This window comes from Azolla caroliniana, unplaced genomic scaffold (genome assembly GCF_043228905.1).
Source record: "Azolla caroliniana isolate FFs.n. ecotype wild unplaced genomic scaffold, voAzoCaro1.0.p SCAF_1, whole genome shotgun sequence".
In the NCBI taxonomy this organism is placed as follows: domain Eukaryota; kingdom Viridiplantae; phylum Streptophyta; class Polypodiopsida; order Salviniales; family Salviniaceae; genus Azolla; species Azolla caroliniana.
In genome coordinates this window covers 31,761,388-31,777,664 of record NW_028230436.1, presented here as the reverse complement: position 1 = coordinate 31,777,664, position 16,277 = coordinate 31,761,388, and the positions used below count along the sequence as shown (strand labels likewise).

Below are 16,277 nucleotides of genomic sequence, written 5' to 3'. Positions count from 1 at the left end.
TAGTACTTTTAATTTTATATTATTCTATCAGATAAGGTGTCTTGTTCAACTCTTACATAAGTAGTTTCTCACATAAGAGGGGAAAGGTAGACCATAGGAGCATCCAAAAAGTGGCTTTGGTTTGTAATGAGGAGTTTTATATATGATTCCCAAGTTGATAATATCATGTTGTTTGTTTTTTTCCAAAAAAAACCTACTTCACATTAGTTAGCAAACAAAATACAGCAAAGTTCACCACTAAGATCCACAGAGACTAATAAATAGGAATGGTTATGTTACAATTTAAGTTATGGCAAACTAAGAACTCGTGGTAGAAATGGGCATTGGAATCCGGTTCATGATGGTTGAAAGTGTAAAGTTTGTTACACACAATTGTTTTGTGTTTGTCATACGTAGAGGGGAGTCCTAAATCCAAGAATTAATTGACCGAAAACCACACATATTCATCACTTGAATGTGACAATTGTGTTGTCATACTTTGAGGGGAGTCCAAAATCCAAACATTAATTGACCGCACATATACAACAACAAATGTGACAAAAGCTCAAGGATTGGTAACCAAAAGAATATTAGTAAACTATTCTCTAATTACGATATTGGCATCATGTCTATCTCTCATGTAATCAAGGATTGTGGTGAAGATACTAGGTGGAAGGTAGTATCATGGTGATAGATGTTTCTTCTTGTTCATAATGTATCAACACTAGCATATCAAATAGAGGCCACAAATTTATTGGCAAGCCATTCTTGTTCAACGAGTGAAAAGCAATAAGAACACTTGTGGAATCATAAAACTTTTTGATGGTGATCATCTCTCAATCAAACATGTTGTGAGCTACACTTTGGCCACTTGTTCTGTGTGTTCCATGTAATAATCTCATTCCACGACACACAGTTCTCGTGTGAGAAGATGATTAGCTATATTGCCTTTCATCAAAGTGCCTATGTCAATCTTGTTATGGTGCTCTTACATCATTAAGTTTTGGAGGTTGATCAAGTGGCTTCTTCTTATAAATAATGTACAATGGCTGTGAAATGCCATCGATCATAAATGAAGATCCCAGGTGGATGTGTCCCTTCAATGTGATGTGCTACGACAAAGAAGGGGTGAAGTCTCAGACCGAAGCCGGAGATTTCGATCCATTTCTAAACAGAAAGTTCTCACTTTCATCAACATGCAAGGTGTAAGGGGTAATGTTGATCAATCGAATAGGCTGCCGGGTGACAAAATGATCGTGTGCCTTTCATCGACCACCAATTGAGGGGGGGTAGGGAGGGTAAGTGCTTACTCGTGCGGAGGTCATTCGGTCTTTCAGTTATGAATGATGACCGAGTGGTCAAGAGTCAAGACCATAGACAATGGAAAGGAGGACAATTTGGTCAAGAGAGAGACACAGAGAGAGACCATGTATGTATGTATGTATGTATGCATGCATGTATGCATGTATGTTTGTACATAAATGATAATGGAAGACAGGAAGAAGAAGAACAGTTTTGAGTGATTTTGATGGTATTGTGAGAGACATGCCTAAAAAACAGATCCTTCTTCATATCAAAACAGACATGCCTGCCTTGACCAAGTCTCTGATTTCAGGGATAGAGTCCACTCAGCAACACTGTCTGCTAAGCAATGGTGTGCTCTGAGCTCCCTCCTCTTTTCTCTCTTCTTTCTTGCACGTAAGAACCTCTCCTTCTCTGCAGCTGCTGCTGCATAATCTTCATATAGAAGATAAGGAAGAGGCTCTATTTCTTTCCTGTTGCTGCTGCTGCTGCTGCTGCTGCTGAAGAAGAAGAAGAAGAAGAAGAAGAAGAAGAAGAAGAAGAAGAAGAAGAAGAAGAAGAAGCAGCTTCTATGGCTCCCACCATGGACACTGTTGAAGAAGAAGGTGAGGAAGGCCTGAGCTTTCAGCCATTCTCTGTGGCTTCTGACCCATCGCTCCCCGAAACACCAAAACACTTGACCCCTTCTCACTCCCCGAAACACCCATTTCAGCAAAATCCTCACCAACTCCCTGACCCTATCGTGAGCCCACGTCTAAACCCTAATCCTAATGAAAACCCACAACAAAACCCTAACCCTAGTGCAAGATCACAGCAGGACCCACATCCAAACCCTAGCTCTAGCACTAGTCCTACTTTTGCTTCATCCTCTGCCATACATTTAGCAGCTGAAGTTTCATCTTCTTCGCATACACCTAAAGGTAATAATACGCGCCCAGCATCGTCGTATGCCTCCCCTGCTGCTCCTCGCTCCCCAAACACACCAATGAGCGGCAGACAGAGCAAAACCCCTCGTACCCCCGGATCCTCGCGCCTCCTCACTCCACGTTTTTTCAGCCCCATCGGAACCCCTGTTGCCAAGGCAGTGTCAAATATGAAGAATTACCTGGAGGAAGTGGGCCACTTGACCAAGTTCAACCCTCAAGATGCTTGGCTTCCCATCACAGAGTCTCGCACCGGGAATGCTTACTATGCCACTTTCCATAACCTCAATGCTGGGATTGGATTCCAAGGACTCATCTTACCCTTTGCCATGTTCTACCTTGGATGGTATGCCTCTCTTCTCAACCCTTTCTTTGTTCCCATTCTATGTTTTGTCTTTTCTTGTTGCTGTTGCTGTGTTAAGAAAGATCTATATCATCTGGTATGTTTTTTCTTCTCTGAGTTTCTTGTTTCATTGCTTTGCTATCTCAATATGTTAATCTCTGTTTTCTTTTTTCTTTTCTTATTGTTGCCTTGTTTTAGCAAATTTTTTCATGTGTGATATATCTTACTAAGTTATGTAGAGGAGACTTATTATTTTCTTCTCATTTCTGTTTCATGTTTTCTTTCGTTTTTTTCTCGTAAATTCTGTTTTCTTTTTTTAAGTCTCTATCTATTTGCAAGTTGTAGTCAAATTTGTGTGTCTAATATGCAAGTTGCCTAGTTTCATGTGTAAATTTTAGCTAAACTATGCAAAGTGGCCTTGATCCACCTCGTCATTGCAGTCAAATTTAATTTCTAATTTTTGCTAAGTCATGAAGAATAGGCCTATATTTCTCATATATATATATATATGTCTGTTAACCTGCACGAGCTATCTTCAAATTTTCGTATGTAATTCTTGCAAAGAGTATGCTCCTTTTTTTTATGCCATCTTGTCCTTGTGATGTTATCCTTAGTATCCTTATGCTGGCCACATCTCTCTGTTATATATTTTTCAGGACTTGGGGCATTATTTCTCTAGTGGTTGCCTACGTTTGGCAGCTTTACACTATGTGGATTCTTATAAGGCTTCACGAAGCTAACCCTGGGATGCGGTATAGTCGTTATGTGCAATTGGCACAAGCCGCCTTCGGTAACATCATTTCCCTCATAAAGAAATATTATAAGAGGGAATCCATTATGCTCCTCTATTATATGTTTACTTGCCATGCAAATAAAGGACTGAAAATAACATGATGATTGTATACTGTACAATACATCAGGAGATCGGCTTGGTTTTTGGTTAGCAACTCCTCCAAACATCAACCTCACTGCTGGGACAGCGACAACACTAATCATCATAGGAGGGAGTACACTTAAGCTCTTCTACAAGATCGTGTGTGGGCCAGAATGTGGAGAGAGCCCTCTAACTACCATCGAATGGTACCTTGTGTTCTCAATGCTCTCCATAGTTCTGGCTCAGCTGCCGAACCTTAACTCCATTGTCGGATTGTCAATGCTTGGTGCGGTAACTGCAATTGCGTATTGCACATTGTTGTGGGTGCTCTCAGTTACTCGATCCCGCCCTCCTGGTGTACACTATGGTGGGGAACAAGGAAATACTACTGTGGATCAAATTTTCACAATTCTCAATGCGCTTGGTATTGTGGCTTTCTCATTTCGTGGACATAACATGATTATGGAAATCCAGGTAAATTCAGAAGACTTCATCAATAAAAGTTGTTGAATCACAAGTTTATCTATAAAGGTGTCACCTTTGCTAATCATGATATGTATGGTACATAAAAAGAAGTGATTTATTATGAGCTATGATGGCGGGGTTTACCCGGAGGAATGAAGAAATTGTTGTGAAAACCTTTTCTCGTGGACACTGAAGAGGTGCTTAGTTTATAAGCCCATGACCACATTATAATGATAAGATATTGGAGGAGAGAAGAAATTGTAGATAAAGCCATTGACATGCTAATGGGTCTATCCATTGCCTTGTTATTGACTCGCAACGTGATATAGAATCACAATTACAAAGCATTATATGTTTGCTATACCAAGTTATTTGTTTCACACGATTATGAAGTATTCTATATATGCTGTACCGAGTTATTTTATTTTGTTCACATGGCTCTCTTTTGTGTCCTATTGATAGGCCACCATGCCTTCAACATTGAAGCACCCTGCCCATATTCCAATGTGGAGAGGTGCGAAAGTTGCAAATGTGATCATCGCGTTGTGTTACTTCCCCATCGCAGTTGCTGGATATTGGGCTTATGGAAGCATGGTAAGCATGTTTTGACCCATAAGAAGCTTTTTGGTTGTTCACTCTAGATAATCCTTTTGTTTGACCATTGCTGTGAATGTATTTATATGTATTGTATATCTACTGATTTGCTTTTTTTATTGATTCTAGATGCTATCATCAGGGATCTTATTTAGCGTGTATGCATTCCACCAGAGCGACATTTCACGGGCCCTCATGGGCCTTCTCTTCTTATTGGTTGTCATCAATTGCTTGACTGGGTTCCAAATCTATTCTTTCTCAATCTTTGACAACTTTGAGGCGGGGTACACAGCGAAAAGGAACCGACCCATTAGCAAGCATGTGAGAGTTATCTTTCGGATATTCTATGTATTCACAAACTTCTTGATAGGTGTGGCATTCCCGTGGCTTTCGGGATTGACAGGTTTGTTAGGAGGATTGACAAGTGCTCCAGTTACATTTGCATACCCATGTTTCATGTGGCTTGCTATTAAGAAACCACCACGATTTAGCTTTAGCTGGTACTTGAACTGGACCCTAGGGATCTTGGGAATGCTTATGGCAGTTGGTTTCACAGCCGGTGGCATTTGGAGCATAGCCACTGCTGGTCTTACATTCCATTTTTTTAGGGCTTCATAAGTCTTTGCTCAAGCTCTGGCATTTTTGTACTATGTAAAATTTGTGCTTTATTTATTGCATTTATCAAAGAATTGAGCTTTGGTTGTATTTGTAAATTGTGTTCACATTATTATCGAGTAAAATGATGGTAATGTTTTTTGTCAAGTCTCCGGAAGTCTGCATTTTGCATGACATTTTTTATTTGGATTGAGACATTATGTGTTTGCATCATGGATGTTTGGATTGGGTAGCTTTTGTATCTAGCAAAATATTGCCCTGAACTTGTGGCAATCATTAGTATTGATGCTCCTAGCCACAGGTTATTAGTAGTCTGTGTTTTTAACCGTGTTATTCATTCCCTATAATCAATGCCTATGTACAATTAAAGAACCAAAGTAGAGGATTCTTTATTGTACCATAAATATGTCGCATGTGGCAAATTTTTAATTATGAATGGTGGACGTCTAGGTCCATAAAAGTAGACGCACAAATTCTTGAGCTGTAAAAATATTATGTTTTGTAGCTTTTTAGAGCTGGCTACAGTTTCATTGGTACCACATAATATCATACATGAATGAAGGTTGATGGTAATGGCTTTTGGACTTGATTACTTTGCTGGAGATTCTTTTGCATGATAAGCTTAAGGAGACACTTTTTGACATGGTAAGGTTTGTAAAGTCCACTTGCAAAGATAGATAGGTAGATAGATAGATTATATTATCGTCATCGGAGGTCAAATATGACCTATGAGACCAAAAATATTACATTTGATGTGATACGTGTGAAAGTGAGTAGTGACTCTCGATGTTCAAGAACTTTACATGGTAAATGTTGCAATCGAGAGTGCACGTTGTGGTTGCGAGAAGAATTCATGCAAGGATTGGGCTCGGTCGAGGAGATGTCGAAAGCATGGTTGAATATGATCAAAGGCAGAGCATTGTATCAAATAACATAAACGACACTTTCTTGATTGGGTGAATATCTAAGAACCAAAGAGTGTGAACTCCATTCAAGAGAAACACTAAAGTTTGGTTTTTGATATGGTCAAACCAATCCAAAAAGAATACCAACAATAAAATGTGAATGGTCCAAGAAGAGAAATAATATGATAGATTACTTCACGAATAATTTCAATGGTGTTGTGTTGTCTTCTCTTTCCAAATAATTTCAGCATTGTATTAAAATATTGATTAGGTAAGCAAGAAGTTGTGATTGTAGTCAATTTATGTAGTTTAAGTGTATGCTTTTGGAAAAAGGATCATGGGCACTTTGAATTTGGTTTTAGTGTTTTCTCTCTTTTAGAATCTTATAAGCTACCTAACTATATGATATAATATAGAAATAGATTGGGGGTTATGTAGTCACATTCGAAGGCTTGACATTTAAAGATGCTTTTCTTGCTTTTAGATCTTTTTGCATATTCATCTCATTTTACATAAGTCTTAAAAAAATAATAGTTTCCATGTTGCATTGCTCAAATTTTCGAGATTCCTTTTTGAACATAGAGCCATGAATCACACATGCTGGGGAAACTTGCAATGGAATTGCACATGCTATGTTATATTAGTGTTCAAGCTAGAGGATCATTCACGAAAAGCATTACAATTGGGTAGGATAGAATGATATGTACAAGATGGGTCACAAAGATGGAGCACCAAATAAGAAGGCATCATGTCGTCATGCATCTTACTAGAGTTCAAATTTGCCTACTACACATTTTCCCTTGCATGACTTCAGTATGTTTATAGTGAACAAAAGAGTTATCCTTGTTGTATGTCCTATTTAAAAGTGCATGTTTCACAAGTTACTATATTCTTACCTTTCCTGAAACTTAACTCCAATTTTGTGTGCTCATCTTATTTGTAATAGGCAAAACAAGGTGGCCTCTAGCAAATCACAAAGGTGCCACTTCAAGAATCACCCACTTTGCTAAATAGACAAGTAGATATGATGATATACACTCACCATATTACTTTTGAACGGGGTGATTGTTTATGTGTAAAAGTTGTAACTAGCAAACACTTCCAAACTATATACTTTTTCTAAATATCAAAATGCCAATTACATACAATTTAGTAGTTTCCAATTCAAAGCTCGAATGATAAGATAACAAAAAAAAAAACACAACCAAAAACTTAAGAAACCAAGTTGAGCCTTGCAACAGAACTAACTTTGTTGGCTGAAGTTGAGTCATTGGGAATCAATGCAGATGTTTGGTCATTCTCTTTTACTTCAAGTTCCCACCTCTACACCATACCATTGCCATGCTCCAAAACAAAGTATCCTATGAAGTTTCTTAAAAAATTGCATTGATGCATGTAGGATTGGTGCATGGAAAAACTAAGGTTCAAGCATCGTGGTGGCCATTGCTCAATGGATGCATTCCTCTAAAGATTCAACATTATGTATGTGTTCAACAATTGGTTAGATTTTGGCGACATGCCTTATATTTTCTTGAGTGGGTACCATCAAATAATCGAGAGCTTTGGAATTCATTACAAAATGAATTGCCTGTTTTTTCTCGGTTCTTGCATTGGCATGGAAAAGAGAAGTTGAGATCTCAATTCAATTGTCTATTTCAATTGGGGGAGGTAGTTGATATTGAAGGTCAAAGACAGTTGGAATTATGGTTATGTAGCTATCCCCCAATTTACGAATTTATTTGCAATAAATTACAAGATATAACATTGTTGCATGGATCTTTGCCAATGAAAGCAAATGGTACTCCTTGGGTGGACTGGCACGGTTCAAGGATGGTATGTGCTTGTTACAAGTTGCAACAAATATATTGTATCGTCATGTTGTGTGGCTATCATCTAAAGCATAAAAGGTGTTGAATGTATATAAGTCAAATGCAAAGCGACGACCAATATTGCAACGTGGTTGGCATTACCATTTGCCATTTCATACAAAGGTATTTATATGGAGAGTCATAATTGGTAGGCTCCCATTAGGTTTAGCCTTAAGGAGACGAGGAGTAGGGTCACATGCTTCGTTTGCACCATTCCATTGGAAGACAATACACATAGCTTCATCAAATGCCCTATAACTCATGTTATTTGGAAGCACTTATCAGAGATTTGAGAAGTGTTATCTTGTTGTTATTTGAGGTCTCAACAATGGGTTTTTTCTCAATTTGTTCAAAATGGTTCAAATTATGAGTTGGATATCTTTTTCCAATTTTTATGACATGGTGGGTTGTAGCACAATTGGAACACGTGTAACGCTTCATGTTTGATGGTAGACATGAGGTGAAAGCCTACATTAAGAAGTTGAAAGTCACTCTCATGTGGATTTTTCAGATGTTGGAGCATGTGGGGATCATTTCCTCAAGTGCGTATTCAAGTTTTCGAATGGCTATGTAGCTAGAGAAGGCAAATAAGCTGTAATACTGGGGTTTACATACAAGTACTATAATTGTATGCTTTAACTGGGAGATAGATCGATTGTATTATCCTCTTCAGAGGTCCAAGATTACTTATGAAACCAAAAATGTTACATTTTCACATAATACATGTGAAAGTGAGTAACAACCCTATGTTCAAGAATTTCACTAATGAGTGTGGCAATTGAGAGTGCACAATCTGACTACGAGAGAAATTCATGCAAGGATTGGGTTTGGTCGAAAACGTAAGGAAAGCATAGTCAAATGTGATCAAAGGCAAAGCATTGTATCAAAGTGTGTTACTCAAACTCCCAAACTTGTTTTAGGCAAAATGTGCATAGTCAATTACTATCATCATTTGTGCTCCAAAACCCTATCTCACATCATAGTGTGTGGGAGCTAAGTTGCATGGAAGCAATGGTTTGGTAGTTAGTTGCAACATATCTAGTATAATGTGTCAAGTGTGAGCCTCCACATTTCTCCCATATTAGGATATATTGGTGATGTTATTTCATAGTTTTAGAGTTGTTGACACTTAATTTAGCATGCAATGCATGCAAACTTCTTACATTTCCTAAAATATTTGTGAAAAGAACTATATCATCCACATACAACAAAACCATGATGACTACAATGCCCAATGATAAATTCTTCAACACCTTCTTCCTTCACAAACATGACAACCATTGTCATTCATAATGCATATACCAAATAGAATTGGTTAGAGTGAGCATCATTGTTTAACACACACACACACACACACACACATAGAGGTTCGTCGGAAAGAATAAAGAGATGATTATGTTAATGCCATTATTTTAACATGTTTAGTATACAAACAAAGTTTATATATCAAACATAAGAAGAGCACTACAATGGAGTCTCCTTTGAAGTTTGATGGTGAGATATACGTTATGCATTTTCCTTAAGTTCATTTATGCATTGCACTAAAAAGTGTGTGTGTGTGTGTGTGTGCATGTGTGCCTAAGGGACATGAATTGGTGTTTCCAGACTTGGAGAAAGCTATGTGAGGTTGGTGCATGCACTAATTGATGGTGCATTGTCGAATACCATAACATTCCATAACATGTTCCTCATTACTCTTGATCTCCAGATCAAGGAAGGTGCTCCATTCTCAAGTTAGAACCCTCGATTAAAAAATCACGGGTAGTAGTGCGGGTGAGATTGATTGTCGTTCTTGATTTCCATGGCATGGAGATGTGGATTTTGGATGTCCTATAATTTCCCACGCAGTATCCCAAACATGAGGGTTTATATAAGTGTGATTGATAGCATTGCAAATTTCCCTTTATTGATATTCTTTGTTTCAATCGCGCATGTGCCTATCGGTCAATAACTATTGATATCTCTTTTCGGGTCATTAACATAAGTAGGGGGTAGTATATCAACTCTTGAATGATTTGCATGAATCGTGTGCTCGACAAGGCAAGCAATTTTTGTTGTTGTTAGTGTTCTGCATTTCATTGCTAACATCTGAAGGCTGGATCGAGCCAAAGACATACATATCTCAAGCTATATATATATATATATATATGATTATAAGTTATAACTATATGTATGCATAATTATACATGATTGTAATATGTACATGTATGGATAATTATATATAATTATAATTATGCATATTATACGTTATATATTATTATTATGTATATATTATTATATGTTGTAAATAAATAAAGGGAGAAAATCTGACCTTTGGTTCATTTGAAATCTTATCCACACAAAGCCACTCCAAGCAAAATGTAATGCTTTTGATCTTCTTCTCTGCGGAGTCTGGTTTTTGTAGGCTGTTTTTTTTTATCCACTGACGGAAGACTAAATTAGGGTTTCCGGCTATGGTTCCTGCAACAGTGCTTCAGTCTGCTTCTTCGTCGTCTCTAGCGAATCGCCACATTGAATCCGGAGCTTACAGTAGCATGCTCAGTTCAAGCTTTTCTTCATCCATCCAATGGAAAGATCTTGTCATTTCCTGTAGAAGAACCAGTGGAGCTAGAAAAAACTCGTCTCTCCTTGTTTCTGCATCTTCGGATAACCATGTATGCTCTCAAACTCCGATATCTGCTTACAAAATCCGTCGTCTATATTAAGATCTAATCTCTTGTTGGTTCCTATCTATTGTATGCAAGCTTTATATGATGATTGCTAGAATATTCTGAGAATTTTAGAAATGTCTGAGCTCTTTAATGTCTATTCTGTGGTTATAAGTTATAACGTTCATATCTGATGTTAGCTCATTACCTTCTGACAAAATGTGAGACTTGTTACGAAATTTAGAGTCTGTTTAAAGTCTAATCTGCGTTTATAATATTTACATGTGATACGGATTTGTTCAAAAAATGGGTATTTTGATGTTTTGTTTTCCATTATATTTACTTCTCTATAAAACATATCTATCTCTTTTGTTCTGCATTCTAATCTAACTTCTGTTTACCAAATTCGTATCTTCTATGAATTTGTTCCAGGAATGAGAGTTTTAATCTTATTCATCTCTTTTCTTCTGCATTCTAGTCTAATCTCAATTTACAAGGTTCATATATGGTAATGAATTTGTTCAAGAGCTGAGGGCTTTGAAGGTATCTCCGTCTATTTTCCTCTGTGTTCATCTAATGTCTGTTTATATGGTTCACTATGAAATGTGGGTTTGTTCAAGGAATGAGGATTTACATCTCCATTTCTTTTGTTCTGCATTCTAGTCTAACTTCTGTTTACCAAGTTCGTATCTTATATGAATTTGTTCCAGGAATGAGAGTTTTAATCTTATTCATCTCTTTTCTTTTGCATTCTAGTCTAATTTTAATTTACAAGGTTCATATATGGCAATGAATTTGTTCAATGTCTAATGTCTGTTTATTTCGCTCATTGTGAAATGTGGGTTTGTTCAAGGAATGAGGATATACATGTTACTCTATCTTCTTTCTTCTGCTTTCTGAACCTCAATTTACAAGTAATATAGTTTGTTTAAAGAATGAAGGTTTTGGTGTTATATCCATCTCTTAAATATTCTCTTCTCTATTATAGGAAAAGGAGAAACAGGGCTATCTTACCAAAGTGATGCAAAAGTGTGCTGTTTGTCTCTTGGCATCCTTGACAGTTGGCTCCATTGAGTTATCACCATCGTTCTTGTCTCCAGCACATGCATCTGTGATTAATCCTGTACTTTCAGATCTCTCTGTACTCATCTCTGGCCCACCTATCAAAGATCCAAATGCTTTGTTGAGATATGCATTGCCTATAGACAATAAGCCTGTGAAGGAGCTACAAAAATCTCTTGAAGATATCACCGATAACCTGAAGCTGTCAGGAGCAAAGGCATTTGATCCTGTTGGAAGGGTTTGTGAATTAGTTTATTTTCCGTGTATATTTGTACTGATGGATGTGATTACATATGTATATTCTCAAATATATGATTGTACACGAAGGCAAGAAGACTTAGGAAAGAGTTTCAAATATAAGAATTCTTGGGGAAGGTAATATGTGCTGAAGCATACAAATACAAAATACTCAGGAAGTGGTATATCAATTAATTTGTTTTGCTTGTTCATGGTATATATGCACTGAACGATGTGAAATATAAGATGCTTAAGGGGTCTTTGGTTTGTTTTCTAGAATGTTCGGCAAGCTGCAAGGGCACTTAATCAAAACAAGTCTGCAATTTTGGCCAGCTTTAGTGACTCAAAGAAAGAAACTGGACAGGAGTTGTTGGAAAAACTTAGTGTTGGACTCCAAGAGTTTGAAAAGATTGTGGAGGATAAGAAAAGGGATGAGATTGCACCAAAGCAAAAGCAGTTATTGTACATTGTGGGCGAGTGAGGACTCTTACACATCACAGTGTTTAATTCAATTCATGTCTCATGAAGTCATATGCATTTTCTAGTAACTTTTCTTAGTTCTGTTGGCTCTTGGGTCTCTCTCATTTGGGGATATTTTTTCCATTATTCTCTGCAGCTGAAATGTTCCTGGGGAATTGCATTTCTGCAGTTTAGAGGAGGCCATGGTTGAGAAGTTTCCATTTGAGGTGCCTGAAGAGTATGCCAGCAAGCCCATATTGAAGGGAAGAGCAAGAGTTGAGATGAAAGTCCGAGTGAAAGATAATCCCAACTTGAAGGATGTGATCTTTCAGATGGTTTTGGATGGTTACAATGCTCCAATAACTGCAGGGAATTTCGTAGATCTAGTAGAAAGGCATTTTTATGATGGCATGGAAATTCAAAGAGGTTAGTGATTTCACGTTAAATGTTTTTAGTTTATATCATATGGGGAATTTAACTCCATCCCCCCATCAAGAGAAAAAGAATGATGACTAAGGCATTCTTTCGTAACATGCTGCTTTGACCATCATTTCATATTTGCATTTCATCCTGAACATGCATAGGTTCTCTCTGCTAAATTTCAACACCTTTGCTTTTTTATTATGGAAAGGTGCATGTCATTAATAGGAAAAAATGCTCTCATTTGCCAGAAACTGCTTAGTGGTAGACAAAGTTTGAAATATGATTCCTTGTACCTGTATTCTACTGTGCAATTGGATTTGCTACATAAACTTCATGTGGATTTTTCTACAACCACTACACTAAAGCAATTTCTTCCATGTGATGGAGCTCCAAAAACTTTATGGGACTCTCAAGAGAATAGTTTTCCTTCACTTCATTGTCACTTCCTGAGTGAGTTCATGCTCGTAGGTTGGACTTCTTGTTTTGTTGGCAAAGGATTTCATTATGCTAAATGCTACTCCATCAAATTTGATTGTTATGGATGAATCCTCACGTGGACATGCCACAACATAGTCAGACTATCAAAGAATCTATGATCCTAGAGAGAGAGAGAGAGTGAGGGAGGGAGAGCCTCGAATAGGATTGCCGCCTCATAAGTCCATGATACTGGAGAGAGAGACACACACACACACACAGAAATCCTCCCATGGACATACCACAACGGAGTCAGTCAAAGCATCTAAGATCCTAGGGAGAGAGTAAGTGAGTGAGACCCTTGCATAGGATTGCCACCACATAAACCCATGATCCTAGAGAGAGAGACAGAGAGAAATCCTTACATGGGCATTCCACAATATAATCAAAAAAACTTTTGTTATCCCACTGTATTTAGACACGATCTGGTAGTTATTTGAACCTACCCAACACCTCTTGTTAATTGTGATTTCTCACAGATGCATAAGTTGGCATCTTTCATTTAGTTAGTTTGTCACAGTTTCTGTGCAGATTTCAATTAGCCACAGCGCTAGTTTTTGTTCAACTTTATTTTGTCAGTGAGCTGTGGACTGATAATATTTCTACAACCTCATCGTGCTAGGTTTAGTCTAGTGCAGTCAAGGTGTTTTATATGGTATATTTAAGGTACAGAAGGACAAAGGAAATGTTATATTAATATTTTCGCAAGGCCAAAGTAACCTGTGAAACCAGAAGTACATCCATGTCAATCTTGTATGTCTGGTAAAGTAACGAGGGGGGGGAGAGAGAGAGATCCTGTCATTATGCTTGCAGCGGATGGTTTTGTAGTCCAGACAGGTGACCCAGATGGGCCTGCTGAAGGATTTGTTGATCCAAGCACTGACAAAGTTAGGACTATACCACTGGAAATAATGGTTATCGGAGATAAGCAACCCACATATGAGGCCACTTTGGAGGTGATGATGGCATATCCTGTGATCTTTAAGGTTATTTTTTTGTCTCACTTATTGCTTAAATTGTTGATAGAATCATTCTCATTGAGTTTTACAGGAACTGGGTCGATATAAAGCCTCGACAAGGCTTCCCTTCAATGCATTTGGAACACTTGCAATGGCAAGAGATGTAAGTAATTGGAAAAAAAGGAATTCACCAATTATATCACACGTTTTGACCAAGCTATGTATCTAATTTTTAGAAATGTCAGTTTTTATATCTGAGTTTTAGAAAATAGTTTCTATGATTTCCTGACAACAAAACCTTTGGGTGCACAGGGGTGTCGGTCTCAATGGCCTTTACAGAGAGCTATGAGTATGTGGAATAGTATCTTAATTTGTTCTGTTTTGTTAATCAGGAATTTGAAGATAACTCTGCATCTAGCCAAATATTCTGGTTGTTGAAGGAGAGTGAACTTACTCCTAGCAATGCAAATATCCTTGATGGAAGATATGCGGTGTTTGGTTATGTTACTGAGAATGAGGAGCTCCTTGCAGATCTCAAGGTAGGGGATGTAATAGAGACCATAAAAGTTGTATCTGGACTAGAAAACCTGGTCAACCCAAGCTACAAAATTTCTTGAAATTCATGTTTTAAGTTATATGCTTGCATGGTGAGAAAACATAATGTTCTATCCTTGCATGATGGCATCTAATGATGCCACTTAACTTTATTCATTTATTTGGGCCCATTCTTGGTTGAGTTTTGTATGATTTTTATGCGGATAATTGAGTTGAGTTCATGATGCAATCAATGTATACCAGTAAAGGCAAAAGCTCTAATATTAAGAGAACCTTCATATGCTAATTGCTCACAAATTTGACCCGTTCCTAGGGTTACACTTGCCAAGTTTCTTTAGGATTTTGCTTGGTGTAATGGGCTATCTCATTACAAAAAGTTGAGTGATTCATAATCTACACTAATATAATGCTAGTTTTGAAGGTAAAGGCCATCTCCAATTAAAGTAATAATATTTGATCAAATATTAGATAAACAAGATCTGCATTGGTTTACAAGAAACAGATATATAGTATTACATTTGTGAAATTGAACTCCAATTCAACAAATGATATACATGTATACTACCAAGAATGTATATTCTCATTTAATTCCAAATGTATGCAATCAAAGTTTTGCAGTAATGGCTGTTTTCCCGTTTTTCGCCTAAAAACATGATTTTTTTCAAGGACATAAAATATGATGCGTAGACATGGAAATATTTGATAACCCATTCATTCTGAAGGTTATGTTTAATAGATGTAATAAATTGTGTGGTTGATCAGAGAATGTTTAGCTATTAATGTGCTTGACAGTGAGCTACTATTCTTAATTGTTTCAGCTTCACTGTGTGTTTTATCATTATGCTTCATCATGCATGATTTCATCATTATTATCTTTTTCTCATGAAGGGTAGTCCTTAAATAAGAACACGAAATTGAAGAAAGGGGTTTGAGCAAATCTACAAAGAAAAGACAACATGGGTATTGTTGACACATTTGGGCATTCGAAAATGACTTACCAATCATTGCTTATTGTCTCATAAACAGAATCAACACGTTAAATACCACTACCCTCAGCGCTGTCACATTTGAGAGGGCAGCCATACTCATCAGTTAGGGACTGTTTCTTTTACTAAAAACATTCAACTCTCATTCTTCTGTTTCCAATAACACATCGGACATAGTGCAAATTTACATCACTAGTAAATACCCTTCATATCTTTTCATAACAAATCTCATTTCTTCATTTTAATTAACATCCTATTCATAATCCAAAACACTCTATGTAAACTTTCCTTTTTATGAAAATAATATAGTTGTACTTGACAAGTATTTGAATTGGTGCAAAAATATATTCTATGTTGAAAACAAAAATAATTTAATGGAGAATCGAACACAGTGTAGGTCTCAGGTCTCAACAGCTTAGCACCCAATCAAAAGTCTACACGCCTGTTACTTTAGCATGTTAATATAAGGCAGCACTTGCATTATACTTTAAAATTGAAACCTAAAAATATATTCCAAGTTGAAAAAAAAATATTTTAATAGAGAATTAAACCCAAAGTAAGTCTCAGATCTCAACAGCTTAGCCACCAATCAAAAGTGGCTTCATA

At 37.1% G+C, this 16,277-nt stretch overlaps 2 protein-coding genes and 1 long non-coding RNA gene across 3 annotated transcripts; 2 read left to right on the top strand and 1 right to left on the bottom strand.

Moving 5' to 3' along the window:
• Positions 1-1,771: 1,771 nt before the first annotated feature.
• Positions 1,772-5,242, top strand: LOC147869765 (lysine histidine transporter-like 8). The gene is made up of 5 exons (XM_087332887.1): positions 1,772-2,550; positions 3,204-3,337; positions 3,468-3,895; positions 4,349-4,480; positions 4,610-5,242. Exons 1-5 carry the CDS (start codon positions 1,853-1,855, stop codon positions 5,096-5,098), a joined length of 1,881 nt encoding a protein of 626 aa, XP_087189013.1. The 5' UTR covers positions 1,772-1,852; the 3' UTR covers positions 5,099-5,242.
• Positions 4,241-4,766, bottom strand: LOC147869766 (uncharacterized). Its single transcript, XR_015531252.1, has 2 exons — positions 4,546-4,766; positions 4,241-4,506 (listed from the first exon to the last, which is right to left on the bottom strand). It is a non-coding gene; the product is annotated as an uncharacterized LOC147869766 (long non-coding RNA).
• Positions 5,243-10,205: 4,963 nt separating the features above from the next.
• On the top strand, positions 10,206-14,933 carry CYP38 (cyclophilin 38). The gene is made up of 7 exons (XM_087332874.1): positions 10,206-10,522; positions 11,505-11,816; positions 12,093-12,292; positions 12,465-12,700; positions 13,985-14,127; positions 14,222-14,293; positions 14,523-14,933. The coding sequence occupies exons 1-7, from the start codon at positions 10,322-10,324 to the stop codon at positions 14,745-14,747; spliced, it is 1,389 nt and encodes a 462-aa protein (XP_087189000.1). The 5' UTR covers positions 10,206-10,321; the 3' UTR covers positions 14,748-14,933.
• Positions 14,934-16,277: the final 1,344 nt, after the last annotated feature.

Bases quoted from the DNA above. Each gene is read 5' to 3' on its own strand.
- LOC147869765 (XM_087332887.1), top strand. From the start codon at position 1,853: ATGGCTCCCACCATGGACACTGTTGAAGAAGAAGGTGAGGAAGGCCTG. The intron at 2,551-3,203 runs GTATGCCTCTCT...TATATTTTTCAG, and splicing joins GCCATGTTCTACCTTGGATG to GACTTGGGGCATTATTTCTC. The intron at 3,896-4,348 runs GTAAATTCAGAA...TCCTATTGATAG, and splicing joins ACATGATTATGGAAATCCAG to GCCACCATGCCTTCAACATT.
- CYP38 (XM_087332874.1), top strand. From the start codon at position 10,322: ATGGTTCCTGCAACAGTGCTTCAGTCTGCTTCTTCGTCGTCTCTAGCG. The intron at 12,293-12,464 runs GTGAGGACTCTT...GCATTTCTGCAG, and splicing joins TTATTGTACATTGTGGGCGA to TTTAGAGGAGGCCATGGTTG. The intron at 12,701-13,984 runs GTTAGTGATTTC...TTATGCTTGCAG, and splicing joins TGGCATGGAAATTCAAAGAG to CGGATGGTTTTGTAGTCCAG.